The sequence below is a fragment of the Bos javanicus genome, chromosome 5, assembly GCF_032452875.1.
Source record: "Bos javanicus breed banteng chromosome 5, ARS-OSU_banteng_1.0, whole genome shotgun sequence".
Classification (NCBI taxonomy): Eukaryota; Metazoa; Chordata; class Mammalia; order Artiodactyla; family Bovidae; genus Bos; species Bos javanicus.
In genome coordinates, this window is record NC_083872.1 from 58,044,545 (window position 1) to 58,060,542 (window position 15,998).

Consider the following 15,998-nt stretch of genomic DNA (forward strand, 5'->3'; position numbering starts at 1 on the left):
ACCACCCCCTCATCTTCCAGTCCTCTCTTGGCCTTGCCCTCTGGGCTGTCCACCAGGATGCGATGGGGCAATCCAGGGTATATATGCCATGCCCGCGTGAGGGTCGCCCCCAAACCTCCATCGCAACAGGGAGATCCTGGGTGGCCACCTCGGCCACCCTCCCGCAGAAGGAGGAGCCTGACTCTGACGTGTTTTGATTGGCTGGGTGACATGGTGCTGGGAAGGGCTTCCTCCACTTCTCGGCTCATTACTTTGGAGCTCCAGAAAACGGAGGAGGGGTTAAGAGACGGGTACAGGAACACCCACTCTAGAACGCTGGAGGCTCTGAGGCTGGGGCCTGCCTTAAAGTTTATTCTGGGCCCACCAGATCCCAGAGAGCCAGCAGTTCCCTGTTGACTCTGGGGCAGGGGTCGGGGGCTGGAAAGGAGTTGGAGCGAGAGGAAGAGGGTGGGCTCTGGGTGGAGGATGAGGAGGCCTTCTGAAGACCATCTGGTCATCTCGCCTCAGCTCTGTAGCCCGACCCGGCGCTCAGAGAGTAACTCCGGGCGGCTTCTCCCTCCTTTAGCTTTCACATGTCTCCTCCCTTTCCCTGAGCCAGAAAGATCTAGGCGGCGCCGGGTCCCGCTCTCCTACCCCGAGGTGGCCCCTTTCTGGGGGCGCCAAAAGGGCCTCAGGCACCCCGAGGCCTTGCCCTTGGTGCCCTCGCTTGGTGGGGGTGGGCGCTGTCTCCGGGCGGGGGCCACGTGACCTCGACCGGGCGGGGGGCTTGGCCTTCCCCATATGAGCCCAGTGACTCAGGCCGCAGCTGTTCCCCCGTCACATGAGGGAGGCTGGAGGCCACTCGTCGGGGGAGGGGGCTGTGGCTGGAGCCGGGGCGGAGCCGCGCGCCGGGCGGGGCCGGAGCCAGGGGGTGCAGCTAGAGAGCCCCTGAGCAGCGGCGGGAGAGCAGCACACAGCCTCCGGGAGCCCAGGTGAGGCCGCGGGACCCTAGAGGCTGCGGCGGGGAGTGGGGAGGGGGTCACGAGTCGCCCCCAGCTCGGGGGCTCGCCCCAGGCCTCCGCAGATCTGCCGCGCTCCCCGCCGCTTCCGAGGCCCCGGCAACTTTTCAACTTGGTGAAGTTCGGGAGGCCCGGGACGGGCTGGGGTGCGGGGACGCCGGCCGCACTTCTGTTCGTCGGTGATCAGAACCCAGGGGAAAGGTCTCGGGGGTCGGGCTGGGGCTGAGGAGAGTTTTCCGTGACTGGTTTAGTGGAGAGGGGTGTTTAACACCTGGAGGCTGGAGGGCCGAGGGTAGGCGTTCGGTCCTGGCCGCTGCCAGCGCCCTCGGGTGGGTCCAGGGCCCCGCGAGGCGGCGGGGCGGGGTCCGGGCTGGGCTGCGGGCGCCCCCACCTCTCTTCTGCGGGTAGAGGAGGAGGCTGGAAGACGTGGATCTGACCGCGGGTTTCCGGGTGGGAGGGGCCGGGAATGGGGGCGGCTCAGGGGAGGTCTCGAGGGCCGGCGGGGAGCTTGGAAAGCGAGATCCCGCCTCGACCGGTTCTGATCCCCCCGCCCGCCCCTCTGCCCCAGGCCAGGCAGCCATGGCGGTGGAAGGAGGAATGAAATGTGTCAAGTTTCTGCTCTACGTTCTCCTGCTGGTCTTCTGCGTGAGTGGGGAGCGGGGCCGGCGCGGCGCGCTGGCAGGGTGCGGGGCGACCTGGCTCCGGAGGGATGAGGGGTGAGCGGCCAACAATGAAGGCAGCTGGAGACCAGATGTGGGAGGAAAAAGCCCGGGCTACAGCCGAAGCCAGCGCGGCCGTCCCTTCCTCCAGCTTTCGGGAAACTTTGAGGCTGGTTTGGGCCGACAAAGGCCGGTCTCCTTCTCCGTAAACCCTCCGGGCCCTTCCTGTCTGGTGACCCAGCCTCCTGTGATATGGGGCAGTGGGGCAACCAGCCAACTGCCTGTTCTGATACTATCGCAGCTCTGCGCCTCGCCTCTGCTCCCCGCTTCTCTGTTCTTTCTCTCCCGCCACTCCTTCATCCCTCTTCATTCCCTCATCACCCCTCGCGGCCGCTTGGGGTGGGTAAGGGCTCTGCCCATCTCTATCGCTCCAGTCCTGGGCTCCTGGCTTGAGAGGCTACTGTTTGTACAGGGAGGGACCGGCCACTTTGACCCCTTTAAAACCCGTCCCTTCTCCCAGGCCCAGGAGGCCTGAGGAGCCCTCCTCACAGCTGGTGAGGATGTGGTCACTGAGGAGGATAGTGAGAAGGCAATTCTGGGAGCCCTGGAGGCGCATAGGAAGAGGCTCAAAGGAAGCATTGCTCTTTGTGAGGCATGTGTGTCCTGGGATCAAGGCTTACTGGAAACTTCTCTTTTTTTGCATTTGGTGAGAAATTGCTTGAAGGAAGGTGTGGTTCCTCCTGACGGCTTTCTCCCAGAGAGCCTTGAACAGTTTGCCTAGCCCTCACTATGGGGCAAGGATGGGTCAGCCTCCTCCCCCACTGTCAAAAGTTTCCTGGAGGTGTGAGAATCCGTCTCTCTGGAGTGGGCTTCCATCTGTGTCCTGGGTCACCCGCACCTTCCAGCGTGGGGGGCTGGTGGGTGCTGGGTCTTCTGAGTCCTGACCTGCCCTCCTCCTCACAGGCCTGTGCGGTGGGACTGATTGCTGTGGGCGTAGGGACCCACCTCGTCCTGAATCAGACTATCACCCATGGGGCCACCCCTAGTTTCCTGTTGCCTGTGGTCATCATCGCAGTGGGGGCCTTCCTCTTCCTGGTGGCCTTTGTGGGCTGCTGTGGAGCCTGCAAGGAGAACTACTGTCTTATGATCACAGTGAGTGGCTGTGGGCCAGCGTGGGTGCCTGGGGCTGCCGAAAGGGCATTTCTCTGGGCAGGGTTTGGGGGGTGGGTGGGTGAGGGAAACCTTGAATGTTCCTGAGACTGGCAGGGTCCTCCCACCCAGACTCTAACCTGACTCCTGTCCTTTGCACCTGCAGTTTGCCATCTTCTTGTCCCTTATCATGCTAGTTGAAGTGGCTGCAGCCATTGCTGGCTATGTGTTTAGAGACAAGGTAAGTAGGGAATAAGGGGAAGTCCTTGCCTCAGAGGTGTGGCTGCTCTGAGACCCAGGTGCCCTAAGTTCTGACCTCCATGGTGCTCCTCCCTATTCCCAGGTGAGATCAGAATTTAATAAGGACTTCCGGCAGCAGATGAAGAATTATCCAAAAGACAACCAGACGGCATCGATCCTGGATAAGATGCAGAAAGATGTGAGTGGGGTTGCTGGGAGCAGGCGTAGTAGGAGAAGGAGATTCTTACCTCCATGTTGATGATGGAGGGTCACTTAACAGCCTTTCCCCCCACATCTCTGCTCTCCCCCAGTTTGAGTGCTGCGGGGCGGCTAACTACACAGACTGGGAGAAGATCCTGACCACGACCAATCAAGTCCCTGACTCCTGCTGCGTCAATATCACTCATAACTGTGGGATTAATTTCGTTGTGAAGGACATCCATACTGAGGTAGGAAGGGGGCTGAGATAGTAGGGGACTTGGGAAAGCTGGGAAATGTTTCAGGAGGTGAGAGGGACCAGGGGTGGAGGTGAAGAAGGTTGGGGCTCTGGGAAATTAGGCATCAGGGATCGGGAGGGGATCTGGTAATGCTGGGGATAGGATGAAAGGGACAGAGGGTGGGGGAGCCAGGTGGGCAGGGAGTGGGGTGTGGGAAATTTCTGACCGGGTCTTGTCTTGTGTGCCTGCCACCCGCCAGGGCTGTGTGGAGAAGATTGCGGCCTGGCTGAGGAAGAATGTGCTGGTGGTGGCTGCGGCAGCCCTGGGCATTGCCTTTGTGGAGGTGAGAGGCACCCTTGGGCATCTGGGAACTAGGGGCAGTGGGAGGGTGCTGAGCAGGGGACTGGTCTGTGGAGGGGAGCCCTGGTTGTCTCTGGGGTCTCTTGGGTAGGTCTCTATCTTGCCTCCCTGACCCCTCTTCACCCCCATCTCTCTCTGTCCTTCTAGATCCTGGGTATTGTCTTAGCATGCTGCCTTGTGAAGAGCATCCGAAGTGGCTATGAGGTGATGTAGGGGGTCTGTCTCTTCAGCCCCCTCATCCAGGGGAGTGGGGTAATATACTCCAGGTTTTTCAATTAAACGGATTATTTTTTCAGACCCCAAAGAGAAAGAGTCTCAATTTATCTTAAAGAGCGATACTTTATCCCTTATCCCTCTTTATCCATGTTCCCATCCTCTGGGACCCTGTTCTATTTGCACCTCTGGGAAAGGCTGGCCTGTTTGGAGGGGGGGAGGGGGCAAAAGGAGGATTTTGCTCAAGGCTTTCTTTGGTCTGGCAGTGGATATGGGGATCCAGAGGAGGTTGAGGCCCACTGCCCTCCCTGTGCTGCCAGGCTCAGTGCTGAAGGGTTCATGAAGCCATCTCCCAAGTCAATGGGATTCCCTACAAAGGTCCTACCTGGGAGAGGCCGGCCTATATCCACCGTGGACATCTTCTCCCTGGCCTTCTGCCCACCTCAGACATCCCAGCAACTCCCTGCTCCACTAATCCTCAAGGGGGCCTGGCTTCTTTCAGGGTGGTGACAAGTCACTTTTATACCTGTGTGGCCAGTTTATGTCCTTCTTGACTTACTTTAGATAATAGAAGAATTTAAGAGGTGGGTGCCTGTTTTTCCATGGAAACCACCCAGCCTGGCCTTGACTCCTCTTCACCAGCTCTCCACACCCCTATTCCCACTCTTTAACACTGGACTTCAACCTTAGTTCACGCAGAAAGGAGACATCCAACAGTGCCCTCTGGTGGCCACGTCTCTAGGTGCAGCTTCAAACACGCAAGACTGTCCCCTTGCGCCCTCTGTGGGTACTAGATGTTTTGCAGGTACTAAACACGCCAGAGACCCTGGAGGATGTCAGCTTAGGTGGTGGTGGTTGTTGAACCCATGTCTCCTGCGTCTCCTGCATTGGCAGGTGTGGTGTATCCTTTACCACTGAGCCACCAGGGAAGCCCCAGCCTAGGTTAGGAGTTAAATGGGGTCAGTCTCCCACTGTGCAGCCATGAAATTAAAAGATGCTTACTCCTTGGAAGGAAAGTTATGACCAACCTAGATAGCATATTCAAAAGCAGAGACATTACTTTGCCAACAAAGGTCCGTCTAGTCAAGGCTATGGTTTTTCCAGTGGTCATGTATGGATGTGAGAGTTGGACTATAAAGAAAGCTGAGCACCGAAGAATTGATGCTTTTGAACTGTGGTGTTGGGAGAAGACTCTTGAGAGTCCCTTGGACTGCAAGGAGATCCAACCAGTCCATCCTAAAGCAGATCAGTCCTGGGTGTTCATTGGAAGGACTGATGCTGAAGCTGAAACTCCAATACTTTGGCCACCTGATGTGAAGAGCTGACTCATTTGAAAACACCCTGATGCTGGGAAAGATTGAGGGCAGGAGGAGAAGGGGACAACAAAGGATGAGATGGTTGGATGGCATCACCGACTCGATGGACGTGAGTCTGAGTGAACTCTGGGAGTTGGTGATGGACAGGGAGGCCTGGTATGCTTCGGATCATGGGGTCGCAAAGAGTTGGACACGACTGACCGACTGAACTGAACTGAACTCCCACTGTGCACCTTCATTTCTGCCCACCCACAGTGTTTTTTGTTTTGAATAATACATTTATTGAGTGACTGTTTTATGCCACGCACCAGGCAGTACCAGGGTAGGGGACAGAATAAATCAGAGTCCTTGCCTTGAACAACCATCTTTTGCTGGAGGGCTGGATTTAGTAGACTGTCTGGGCAGGCTTGGGAAGGACCCAGGTGAGCACAGCATCCACCAGGATGGCTGGCAAGTAGGAGGCTGGCAACCAGAGCAGCTTGGCATCCCAGCCTGGGCTGTAGCGGGTTCTGGGGTGACGGGCAGTTAGGGCATGCTCCAGGCACCTGCTCACCTTGGCCAGGTCCGGATCACAGATCATGTTCATGATACGTTGCTGCACTCTCAGGTCTGCAGCCCAGTGGACGGTTGTGATCAGTGTCCCTGTCCTGCTCCAGCCCACCCCAGGCCGGGTCTCTTGGGGTTCTCAGTTCCCTCCCCAGTTTGGGGTGTGGGCAGGTTGCCTATGGCTGGGGTGTTCTCCTATGGCACCCCCTTCTCCCTCATCCCTTCCCTGCCTGCCCTGCATGTCTCCTCCCAGCAGGCTGATGCAGGACTGGCCTTCTGGCACCCTTGTTTCCCTTCATGCGCCCCTTCGGGGGCCCAGCTACTCACATTTGGTGAGGAAGGCCTCCCCATAGAGGGCCTGTGTGGCTGGAGGCAGCCGTGCCCAGCAGGCCTGCAGGGTGTCCTCCAAAGTTTCCAGGTTTGTCACAGGGGTTCGGAAGAAGCCAGGTTCCACGATAGAGACCCGGACCCCAAAAGGAGCCACATCTCGCCTGGAGTGAGGGCAGAGAGAGGTTTCTGGGTTCTTGTCTTTATAGGGAGAGGACCTTCAGGGACATGTGTAGGGATGCTGAGATGGGAAGAGGGTCAGGATTTCTGACAGGAAGAGACATCCCCACTGCCATGGGATGAGGGGCAAGCGGGTCAGAGGGAAGGCGGAGTTTCATTTGTTTTTGTTTTTTGGCCATGTTGTGTCATGCAGGATATTAGTTCCCCGACCAGGGCTCAAACCCGGGTGCCCTGCAGTCAAAGCATAGAGTCTTAACCACTGGACCACCAGGGAAGTCCCAAGGAGGTTGAGTTTTTCTTCCTTTTGTATTCTCTTCTAGCACGTAGAGCAGGGACCAGCAAACTTCTTAAAGGGCCAGATAGTAAATATTTTCAGCATTGCAGATCTAAATATTATGTAGGTACTTACATAACTGATTATAGTGTAACTATTTAAAAATGCAAATGCCATTATTAGCTTGTAGGCAGCTGGCTAGAGATCTGGCCCTGGAAGCACAATCTGCCAACTCCTGAACTGGAAGAACCATGTTCCCTAGATCCCAAAACACGGGGTCGAAAGTGCTGGATCTTTGCTGGGGAAAAATTAGACTGGTGTTTGCTGGGGGAAAGTGGGAGTACCCAGAACAGACTACCCAAGTCCAAGTTGAAAGTATATTTCCATGATGCTGATTAAATGAAAATTAAACGACTGAGGCATAGGGACAAAAGTGGATATTGATGCTATTTGCCGTGTAATGGTGACAGAGGAGGGCTTCCTTCAGAAGGTGGGCTCAGCTTGAGGGAATCAAAGGTCTGTTCCAAATTCAGGCCCTGTTCCTATGGTTGTTGAGTCTGCTTTGTGCTCTCATGGGACTTTGAACGTTATTGTCTAAATAGGGGCTGGAGGACATGAGGATCAGGCTCTGTAGGTATACGTGCCAGTGCTCCCACCAGTGTGTGGTCTTGGGTGACTTTGGGTATGTTAGTGTGGTGTGTGTGAGTCCCTCAGTCGTGTCTGACTCTCTGCAACCCCACAGACTGTGGCCCACTGGGCTTCTCTGTCCATAGAATTCTCCAGGCAAGAATACTGGAGTGGATAGACATTCCCTTCTCCAGGGGATCTTCCCAACCCAGGGACTGAACCTGTGTCTCCTGCATTGCAGGCAGATTCTTTACTGTGTGAGCCACCAGGGAAGCCCATCCCCTAAGGGTGTTAACACCTACCCTTACAGGATTTTAGGGAGAATTGAATGAGAAAGTGTTATGTAAAGGTACTCATGGTAAGTAATGGTTATCATTAGAAACAATAACACTAAGAGAGTGGGATTTTGGGGGCATTTTCTATGTACCAGGCTCTGCTGGAGCCTCACACATACCCTCATTTTACTCACCCACGAGGCAGGCCTCATCGTGATTTAACAGGAGGAACAAACTGGGAAAAAAACAGTAACATGACTAAGGTCACCAAGCTCACGAGTGAAAGCTGGGATCTGAACCCAGGAAGTCGAGTCCTAAACTGTCTCTTAAGCCCTAAACTCCACCATGCCATGTGGTGGGCAGCTGCTAATTTGTTGGTTGAGCAAGCTCCCCCTGAATTGGGAGCGGAGTCCCTGCCCTCCTCACCTCAGGCTGTCAGAGAAGGCCTCCAGGCCAAACTTGGAGACGCAGTAGCCCCCTCCATTGGCTGCCAGACGGCCAAGGACACTGGTGATGTTGATCACTCGGCCCCGGGCCTGCAGCAGCAGGGGCAGCAGGGCGAGGGTGACCCCGATGGGACCCAGCGTGTTCACATTCAGCACCCGCTGGAAGTCCTCCCACGTCTGCCATGGGGTGGGACCAATGATGCCAGCCACACCAGCATTATTCACCAGACCAAAAAGCCCTGTGGGTGGATGAGAGGCGTGGGGTAGGGAAGGCATTCCCATGGCCCCTCTCCTTCCTGGGGGGATCTGAGCCCTGCCACCCCCCCACACAGTCTCTCTGGCTTCCCACAGCCCCTGTGTGTGCACACCTCACATGCCTATCCCCGTGGCCCCCGCCACACTCACCTGCTTCCCCAACATGCGTTTCCACCCACTTGACTGCCTGCCGGATGCTCTGGGGATCTGTGACATCCAGCAGGGTGGTGTGGAGGCGGGAGGAGGCGACCCGCTGGAGGTCCTCCGCCCCCGAGGGTGTCAGGCAGCTGGCCAGTACTCGGAAGCCTCTCTGGTCCAGCCTCAGAGCAAGGAGCCGCCCAAAGCCCGAGTCACAGCCGGTGATGAAGATAAAAGCATCGCTGGCTGGCAGGCACTGCCGGTCCCTGAGCAACCACAGTGCTGCCCAGAGCAAGACACCCAGCAGCAGAGGCAGCCACATGGCTGGAGCCCAGGTGACCTGCAGGTGGCAGCCGAGGCTGGGCAGGGGGACGTGTCTAGCCGACGCTGGCCCTCCAGCCCTCACCCCTCAAATCCTTGCCTAGCTGGAAGTCTCTGGTTTGAGCAAATTGACAAATTACCTGCTTGGCAGATAACCTGCAGACAAACTATGGTTCATCTAAGTAAAGTGAAGATCTGGGCAGACCCTGTATCTGTGGGTAACTTAACTGAATGGTCATGAGCTGGGTCCTGAGCAGACCGGCTGCATGGGAGCAGAGGGATCTTTGTTGTTGCCTCAGCTCCCACTAAACCAGCTGAGCCCTGTTTTTGGAAACACATAAAGGACCCCTCATTCTAGTCCTGGTGGCTCCAAACTTATTGTGTGAGGCTGAGCACTGCCCTGTGTCCCTGAACTTGTTTTCTCATCTACCAAGTAGGGCTAATGCCCAGCATGCCCACCTGGGAGCTGTGGAGGATCAAAGGGGATAAAGTGTGAGGGGACACCCGCCAAGCTTTAGGCTTTGAGTTTTCAATATCACTAGTCTTCTCATAGCCACTGCCCCTCCCCTCCCCCCAGCACCCTGCTTACCTCCTCAGGGGAAAGCTGTTGGCAGGTACTATAGCACCTGAAGCTGTTCCTTTTGTTTTGCTCGAGAAACTTGTGGTCCAGGTCTTCCCAGGCTCCCACACTAGCTACAGCTAAGGCCAAAGTCCGTGGCGGGTGGACTGGGTACCAGAAGTATTAAGTGCATGTGGGGCTGGCGGGGGTGGGGTGGGGGAGGAGGAGCCAGGGAAGCTGGGCCTGTGGGCTGAAGCCAGGGCTTGGCACCGGCCAGGAGCGCCCGGCTCCCCCCTTGGCTTGGTCTTTTCTAGTGGGGCTGCCTGGCTCTCTCTGTCACTGATTGTTAAGACAAGGGTATCTGTCCAGGATGGCAGCTGCCCCCCTCTGTCAGTAACCTTGGACCTGTCATTCCTCCCCCTCCCCACCCTGAAGTGCTCCCACACCCGAGTTAATCTCCCACCTGGTCCAGACTCATGACACTGCTTAGCACCAGGCTGGGAGAGGCCATGAGCACGTGGAGGGGCAGAGAGCCAGAGCTGGACCAGGCCTGCTCTCTGTTTTGTTTCTCCTCTGCCAGAAATGGAAGTCCTGGGTTGGGAGGCTTGGGATGGGGCCCATTGCCCTTCTCTGGGGAGGGGTGGGGAACTCCCATGTTCTGCTTATCCGGAAGGTACCTGCAACAGGTACAAGGCCCGAGGAGGAGAAGAGACTTGAGACCTTAAGAGGAAGCTGGTTCCAGTCCCTACCCAAAAGAGACACCCAAAAGGTAGCGTCTGTTAAGAGGAAGAGCCTTTGAATCTTCCATCCCCGCCCCCCACAAGAAGCTAGTAGTTCCTGGAGACAAACATGAAGAAATGGAGGCTTGTGTTTTATTCATGGGCTGTCAGCCTCCCTCCTGCCCGCCCGGGGCAGGTGGGAGATTCGGGGCAGGGAGAGCAGGCAGGGCTAGGAGGGGGCCGACTGCAGCTGCCCTTTGTAGACGTACTCCAGCGCGGTGGCAATGGTGCGCATGTCCAGCTCGATGCTCCGAGCCCAGTTCTCCACATCCCCAATTTCCTGGAAGGGAGGGGGTGGGAGCCCAGGAGTCAGGGTGGGTGGGGTGTGGCTCCAGGGGCTGGATGGGGGCACATTCCATCCATCCCCTAGAAAGGGCTTTGCTTGGACCCACCAGCTGCTTTTACCTCTTCCTCTAACTTCTGTGGCACTGGGGCCATAGATTTCTGGGCTTTCTGGGACTATCCGCACTTCCTTTTTAACCCCAGGCCAGAGGGGAGCCCCTGAGGGTGCAGTCAATGGGGTCATAGGATGAGGCTGGTGAGGCAGGCAGTGTGGCTTACCTTGAGTGCCTGGTTGAAGTTCTCCACCATCCCGATCCACTGGCCTGTCTGCTTGGCAAACTGGGCTGCCTGGACCTGCAGGGTCTTCACCTCATGGTCAAGCTTCCTCTGGTTCATGTAGGCCTGGGCCACACTAGAGGTTGGAGGAGGAGGGAGGCCATATCACCCAGCTGGTGGGGAGTGGTCTCCAGAACTAACATCCCAGGGCTGCAGTAGGAGGCTGCTCAGGAGTCAGGATGGAGAAAACCTTGGGATTTCAGCCATTCCTGGATGTAAGGCAAGTGACTACAAGAGCATGCAAGTGAGCCCGGTCCCTTCCTTCCACTCCCAGGATTCCCAGGAGGGCTAACTAGATACAGACCATTTCCTGCCCCAAAAGGAGCTCCCAAAGCTGGGGGAGAGAAGGGAGGGTGCACTTGGTCGGCAGGGGTGGAGGGGGTACCACTGGGGAAGAAGCTGGGAGGGAAAAGGGGCCATGGGGAGGCTGGGAAAATCCAGCAGCAGGGACACATCTGGCAATGATTGGGAGGCCAGGGATCAGTGCAAGAAGTTGGGAAGGGAAATCGGGCCCCTCCCTGAATCTGGGGTGGGATGGGAGAGCAACCCCCTCCCCAGGAACTCAGGGTCAAGAGAAGACATCCCAAGGGCTGCTTCCTGGCTCTGTCTCTCTCCCAATCCTCCTTTCGCCCACACAGATGAACGAACACACACATGCACTCTCTCTCTCTTCCTTCTGCTCTAGGCAATAGTCTTTCTTTTCTCCTTAATCACAGTTCGCTGCAGTTCCATTACTGCCATGAGGTTGGTATCCCCAGTCCTCTGCCCACTCACCCCCACCTCCCCAGTAATTGTGCAACAATTGTTCTCCCTAATTGGTTGATGAATCTTTCATTCTCCGCCCCAAAGTTCTAGGTCAGCTGCGAGACTCCACATCCGGTGCCCCCACCCACTGGAATCTGTCGGGGCTGGAGGGGAGCAAGGGGGTTGTGTGTGGGGGGGTTGTTCCAGAGAGTGGGATGGACACCTGACAGGGGCTGAGATAGACTGAGCCTTTGTTTTCCTTTCCCGGGAATGAGAGGAGCTGTGGGCAGCAACACAAAAGGCTTTCTAATCTGGCTTTGGCTTAGCTGCCCTCTAAGCTGGACATAGGGTGGCCCCAAGCAAAGAAAGAGAAGCGGGAGAAACCTGGGCCAACCTCACAGCAGAGCCCAGGAGGCGCCGACGTGGGAGGGAGGGAAGGCGTCGACCCTGTCCCTTCTCTTTGGGAGATAGCTGGGTCAGAGTGTGGGGTGTTATAGGAGCTGAAACAGGAATTGCAGGGGGCTCCCAATGCTTCAAGTTTCCCCTGGGAGCTCCTGAAATCCCCATTTACCCCATTGACCTCCTGCTTTCTCTCATTCACATTGAGTGGTGGGGGAGAACTGGATGGGGGGTCAGAGGTTCCAACCACAGCCTTCTCTTCCCCTAATCTTCCTGAGATGAGCAATGAAGATGATAGTCCCTGGCTGGCTCACTTGGGTGACTCAGTCTCTGAATTCACAACCAAGCTATTCCACTTGCCCTGGGTAGAAGGCATCACACTGCCTCCTTTCTCCCAACAGATGGCCTGGCTATCAAATCATCATCTCTGCACTTTTCTGGGTCACTTGGGGTCAAAAGGCAATGTTCTCTACTCCTTCCCATGTATCTGGTCATTACTGGCATCCTTACTTAGGATGGGAGCAAGGGGTGGTCTCTGGAGACCCGGAAGGATGAGGGAGTGTCAGCCTGGCTCTGCGGTGGCTCCTGGCATAGGTTCTGCCCTCACCCTCACCAGCTGTGTCATCTCTTTCCTGCCAGTTGCTCTCCAGACTTGCCAGAGGGTGGGAGGTGCAGAAGGAGAGGGTGGGAAGCTGTAGGGAAGGACGGTGCTCTCCCTCCTGCTGGAAGTGACAGCTGGACTTGGAGGGGTGAAGGGACGTGGCCAGATGGCATCAAGTCGTGAGCACCAGGGAGGTTATTGTTGGGAAAGGGAAATCTGGCTGCTTCTCCACTGGCCACAGCTGCTCCCCCCTGCCCAATGTTAGGGGTCAGAGCTGACTCAAGACTCTCTCCATAAAAGTTAAGCTGGGTGGGGGAGGGTAGGGGAATGAGAGGAACAGCTCATCCCCTCAGGAGCAGCCTGAAGGCTAGGCCAGTGCCTAAACTTGGGTGGAGGAGTGTTCGTGTTGACGCAAAGAGGTTCATACCCTACATTGAGGTGATCGACCAAAGCTTCTGTCAGGCAGGTCGCTGCAGTGATGGCCTCTCGCCTTCTCTTCTCTGGGTGGAGGGGGAAAAGGGATTAGATAGACTTGTTTTTTTGAGGAGTGATGCTTAAGGTTCCCCACCCATTCATTATTCTGCTAGCTATGGGAACACCTCAAGTAATTCCAGAGTGCCAGAGCTGACAGGGCCTTGCAAAACATAAAGCAAGCTCTTTCATTTTCGAGGTGAGGAAACTGGTAGCCTGAGAAGGGAAGCGATTCGCCCAGGGACGCTAAGTCCTTGGCAGCGACCAGGACTCCAGACTCTCAGGCACATTTTCCCCACTGGTTTGGCCTAAAGGTTGGTAACTCTGGGGTTCCCAGCCTGGATTCAGGACACAAGGGGCCCATCCCCATTTCGGCAGTTTCAGGCCTCCAAGAATCCCAGTCCTGTCGGGTCCTCAACACCCTCCTCTCTTCAGGTTTCCTTCCCACTTCCAGGACGAGCGGCCCCCTGGACCAATCGGCACAGCGTTCCGTGAACAGGGGGCGGGGCTAGGATACTGCGGACACAGCGCGGGGGACGTTGCCAAGGGGGACGCTAATGCTGCTAAAGGGACCAGAGCCATTGGCAGGGGAACGGAACTCACCTCCACCAAAGCTCCTGTAATTTCCTCTACCCCAAGCCCGCGCCCTTCCCCGGATCTGGGCCGTTACTTGAGATCCAGGCTCCGGGCTGAGGCTAGGCCGCGGAGGGGGAGAAAACGGCGGGCTGGATACTCGGCTTACCCTGAAGCTCTTTGCGTTCATTCTGCTTGGCCTGGTGTTCTTTCAGCAGGCGGGAAAGCATGGTCGCGGCGGGCTCGGGGTAGGGCGTGCCCAGCCCCCCTCCGACTCACGGAACTAGACCTCGCAGCTCCGCTCCCGCCGGGCCGGGGTCACGTGGCTGCAATGTCACGTGAGGCCCGGAACCGCCCTCCTCTTGAGACCTGGGGTGGTAGGTAGAGAGGATCTTGGCTGGGAAGGGAGGTGATAGTAGGGGCAGGTGAGCTCTTGTCTTTATTGGGAACTCACTTTGGTAAGTGTGGGAAGACGTTTTCTTTAGTACTCAGGTTGCAGAACAGTTTTTAATCTCCTCTGGATCCCAGGATCCTAGGAGGGTTGTTGTTGCCAGGCTGTCTATCATGGTTCGGTTGTTGCGGGAGCAGAGGTTCCCAGGACTCATTGAAATTCTTTTCCTTCCCTGGCCTTTTCCTCCTGGCAGCTCTGGCCGGTTCTCAGTGAATCCTCAGCTCCTCCCTCCAGAGGGGGAATGCTGTCCTCTCTCTTCAAGCCCTGTCTCTTCTCGCCACCCCGCCAGAGTCCCTCAGCGTTTTAGGCATTTTCAGCGGCCTCCTAGGGAGCTTTGCTAATTTGGCTGGCTATGTGTGGTGAATGTGCCATTCCATCTCTGTCCTTTTGTGGTCAGGGAATGCAAGCCCATTTTATTTCAGTCTTACCAGCAGAACAAGTGCTCTTGCCAAAGTAGAAGGTAAATTATATAACACCTCTCTGAACTAATGAAGTGTTTCTGGGATTAACCCCAACAAGAAAAAAATATAAACATCACCAACATGTACTCGCTCTTACAACATTCTCTCTTGGTGTGCCGTACACCGACATGCTGGGTGGCTTTGGGCAAGTTGTGTATCTACGCTGGATGTTGGTTTTCTCCTTAGTAAAATTAGAAGATTGGATTAAATCAGCAGTCTCAGCCTTAGCTAAACGTTAGACTCAGTTGGGGAAGTTTTAAAAAATATGCCTTGGTCCGTGACCAATCTCTGAGGGTGGAGGCCTGGTATAAGTATTTTTTAAAAAGTTGTTCAAGTGAATGTAATGTGCCCCCAAGGTTGAGAACCACTGCACTAAACCATATCTAAAGCTGTTTTCAAAACTTTGGTGTTCTCTCACTTCAGTTACATGGTTGAAAATTGACTTCATTATATGTACTTGCAGGGGGAGGAGAAATGGCTGCTGACTGATTTAGAATAGAACATTCTTGAATTTCTGAGTCAAAGTTGAAGATTACTGATCAGTTCATTCAACTCTTTGCAGAACAGCATCTTAAATCCCAGGGAGCTGCCCAGCTGTCAAAGGATTAGTGAGTGAAGTGGTTAACTGGCAGCAGAAAGCAGAACATTAAGTGCCAAAATAAAAACTCTGAATAAAAAGTGTTGGGCTGGGACTTCCCTGGTAGTTCAGTGGCTAAGACTCCACGCTCCCAATACAGGAGGCCCGGGGTTTGATCCCTGGTTGAGGAACTAGATCCCACGTGCCCCAACTAAGACCCAATGCAGGCAAATAAATAAGTATTAAAAAAAAGTGTTGGATATTGTGTTTGTGTGTCTGTGCTTATTATATGGATACTTCTTTAACAATATCTCCTGAGTAATACCATGTGTGAATCACTCTACATGTATTATTTCATTTAATTCTGAGAATAGTCATGTGAAGTATAACAATGTGCAGATGAAGAATCTGTGGTACAGAGCAGTGCAGTGATAGAGCTCATAAGCGGTCGAGCTAGGATACAGAGCAGTGCAGTGATAGAGCTCATAAGCGGTCGAGCTAGGATACAGAGCCAGGTTATCTGATGCCAGAGCTTGAGTGTAACCCCTGTACTATACTGCAGAAACTACAGGAGAGACCCCAGCAGGGGCAGGCCCAGAGCTCTTTGGGGGACAGCTCCCTGTCTCTTGTCACTATGACTCTCTATGCCTGTGGAGCATCAGTTGAAGGGAATACCAGCAGGGGAGGAATGTTTGGGAAGAGGTGCCACTCCAGAGAGGAGCTGATCAATAGAAGCGGGAAGAATGAGAGCACCGAAGGGCAGCCTTGCCAGTCCTCCCCCCTTCTGGCTTTTGCTTCCAACTGCAGTGAGCAAGCAAATTGGAGGCAGACTGGAAGATGCCCGGTGCCTCACTCCCAAAGCTGGGAGAGAAAAGCAGAGGTTGGAAGGGGTGGCAGAGGATGGTGACAAGTGGACCTGTGAAACAGAGGGTGGGGGCTAATGAGGGGGGTTGGCATTGGGGGTTTCAGTGGTGAGTCTGTAATTTAAGATTAGGGTGACTCAT

General features: G+C 55.5%; 3 protein-coding genes across 4 annotated transcripts; 1 reads left to right on the forward strand and 2 right to left on the reverse strand.

Moving 5' to 3' along the window:
- The first annotated feature begins 863 nt into the window (after positions 1–863).
- Positions 864–4,140, forward strand: CD63 (CD63 molecule). Its single transcript, XM_061416937.1, has 8 exons — positions 864–971; positions 1,567–1,643; positions 2,621–2,809; positions 2,973–3,047; positions 3,150–3,245; positions 3,358–3,495; positions 3,743–3,826; positions 3,991–4,140. Exons 2-8 carry the CDS (start codon positions 1,578–1,580, stop codon positions 4,054–4,056), a joined length of 714 nt encoding a protein of 237 aa, XP_061272921.1. The 5' UTR covers positions 864–971; positions 1,567–1,577; the 3' UTR covers positions 4,057–4,140.
- A 1,489-nt stretch (positions 4,141–5,629) lies between these two features.
- On the reverse strand, positions 5,630–10,065 carry RDH5 (retinol dehydrogenase 5). 2 transcript variants are annotated; one of them, XM_061416927.1, is made up of 5 exons: positions 9,784–10,065; positions 8,453–8,780; positions 8,028–8,286; positions 6,246–6,409; positions 5,630–5,981 (listed from the first exon to the last, which is right to left on the reverse strand). In XM_061416927.1, exons 1-5 carry the CDS (start codon positions 9,973–9,975, stop codon positions 5,758–5,760), a joined length of 1,167 nt encoding a protein of 388 aa, XP_061272911.1. In that variant the 5' UTR covers positions 9,976–10,065; the 3' UTR covers positions 5,630–5,757. The 2 variants fall into 2 exon arrangements, with proteins under 2 accessions (XP_061272911.1, XP_061272912.1); XM_061416928.1 differs by having other exon boundaries at positions 9,351–9,877.
- Positions 10,066–10,170: 105 nt separating this feature from the next.
- On the reverse strand, positions 10,171–13,838 carry BLOC1S1 (biogenesis of lysosomal organelles complex 1 subunit 1). The gene is made up of 4 exons (XM_061416944.1): positions 13,675–13,838; positions 12,889–12,961; positions 10,661–10,793; positions 10,171–10,379 (listed from the first exon to the last, which is right to left on the reverse strand). Exons 1-4 carry the CDS (start codon positions 13,733–13,735, stop codon positions 10,269–10,271), a joined length of 378 nt encoding a protein of 125 aa, XP_061272928.1. The 5' UTR covers positions 13,736–13,838; the 3' UTR covers positions 10,171–10,268.
- Between the last annotated feature and the right edge of the window lie 2,160 nt (positions 13,839–15,998).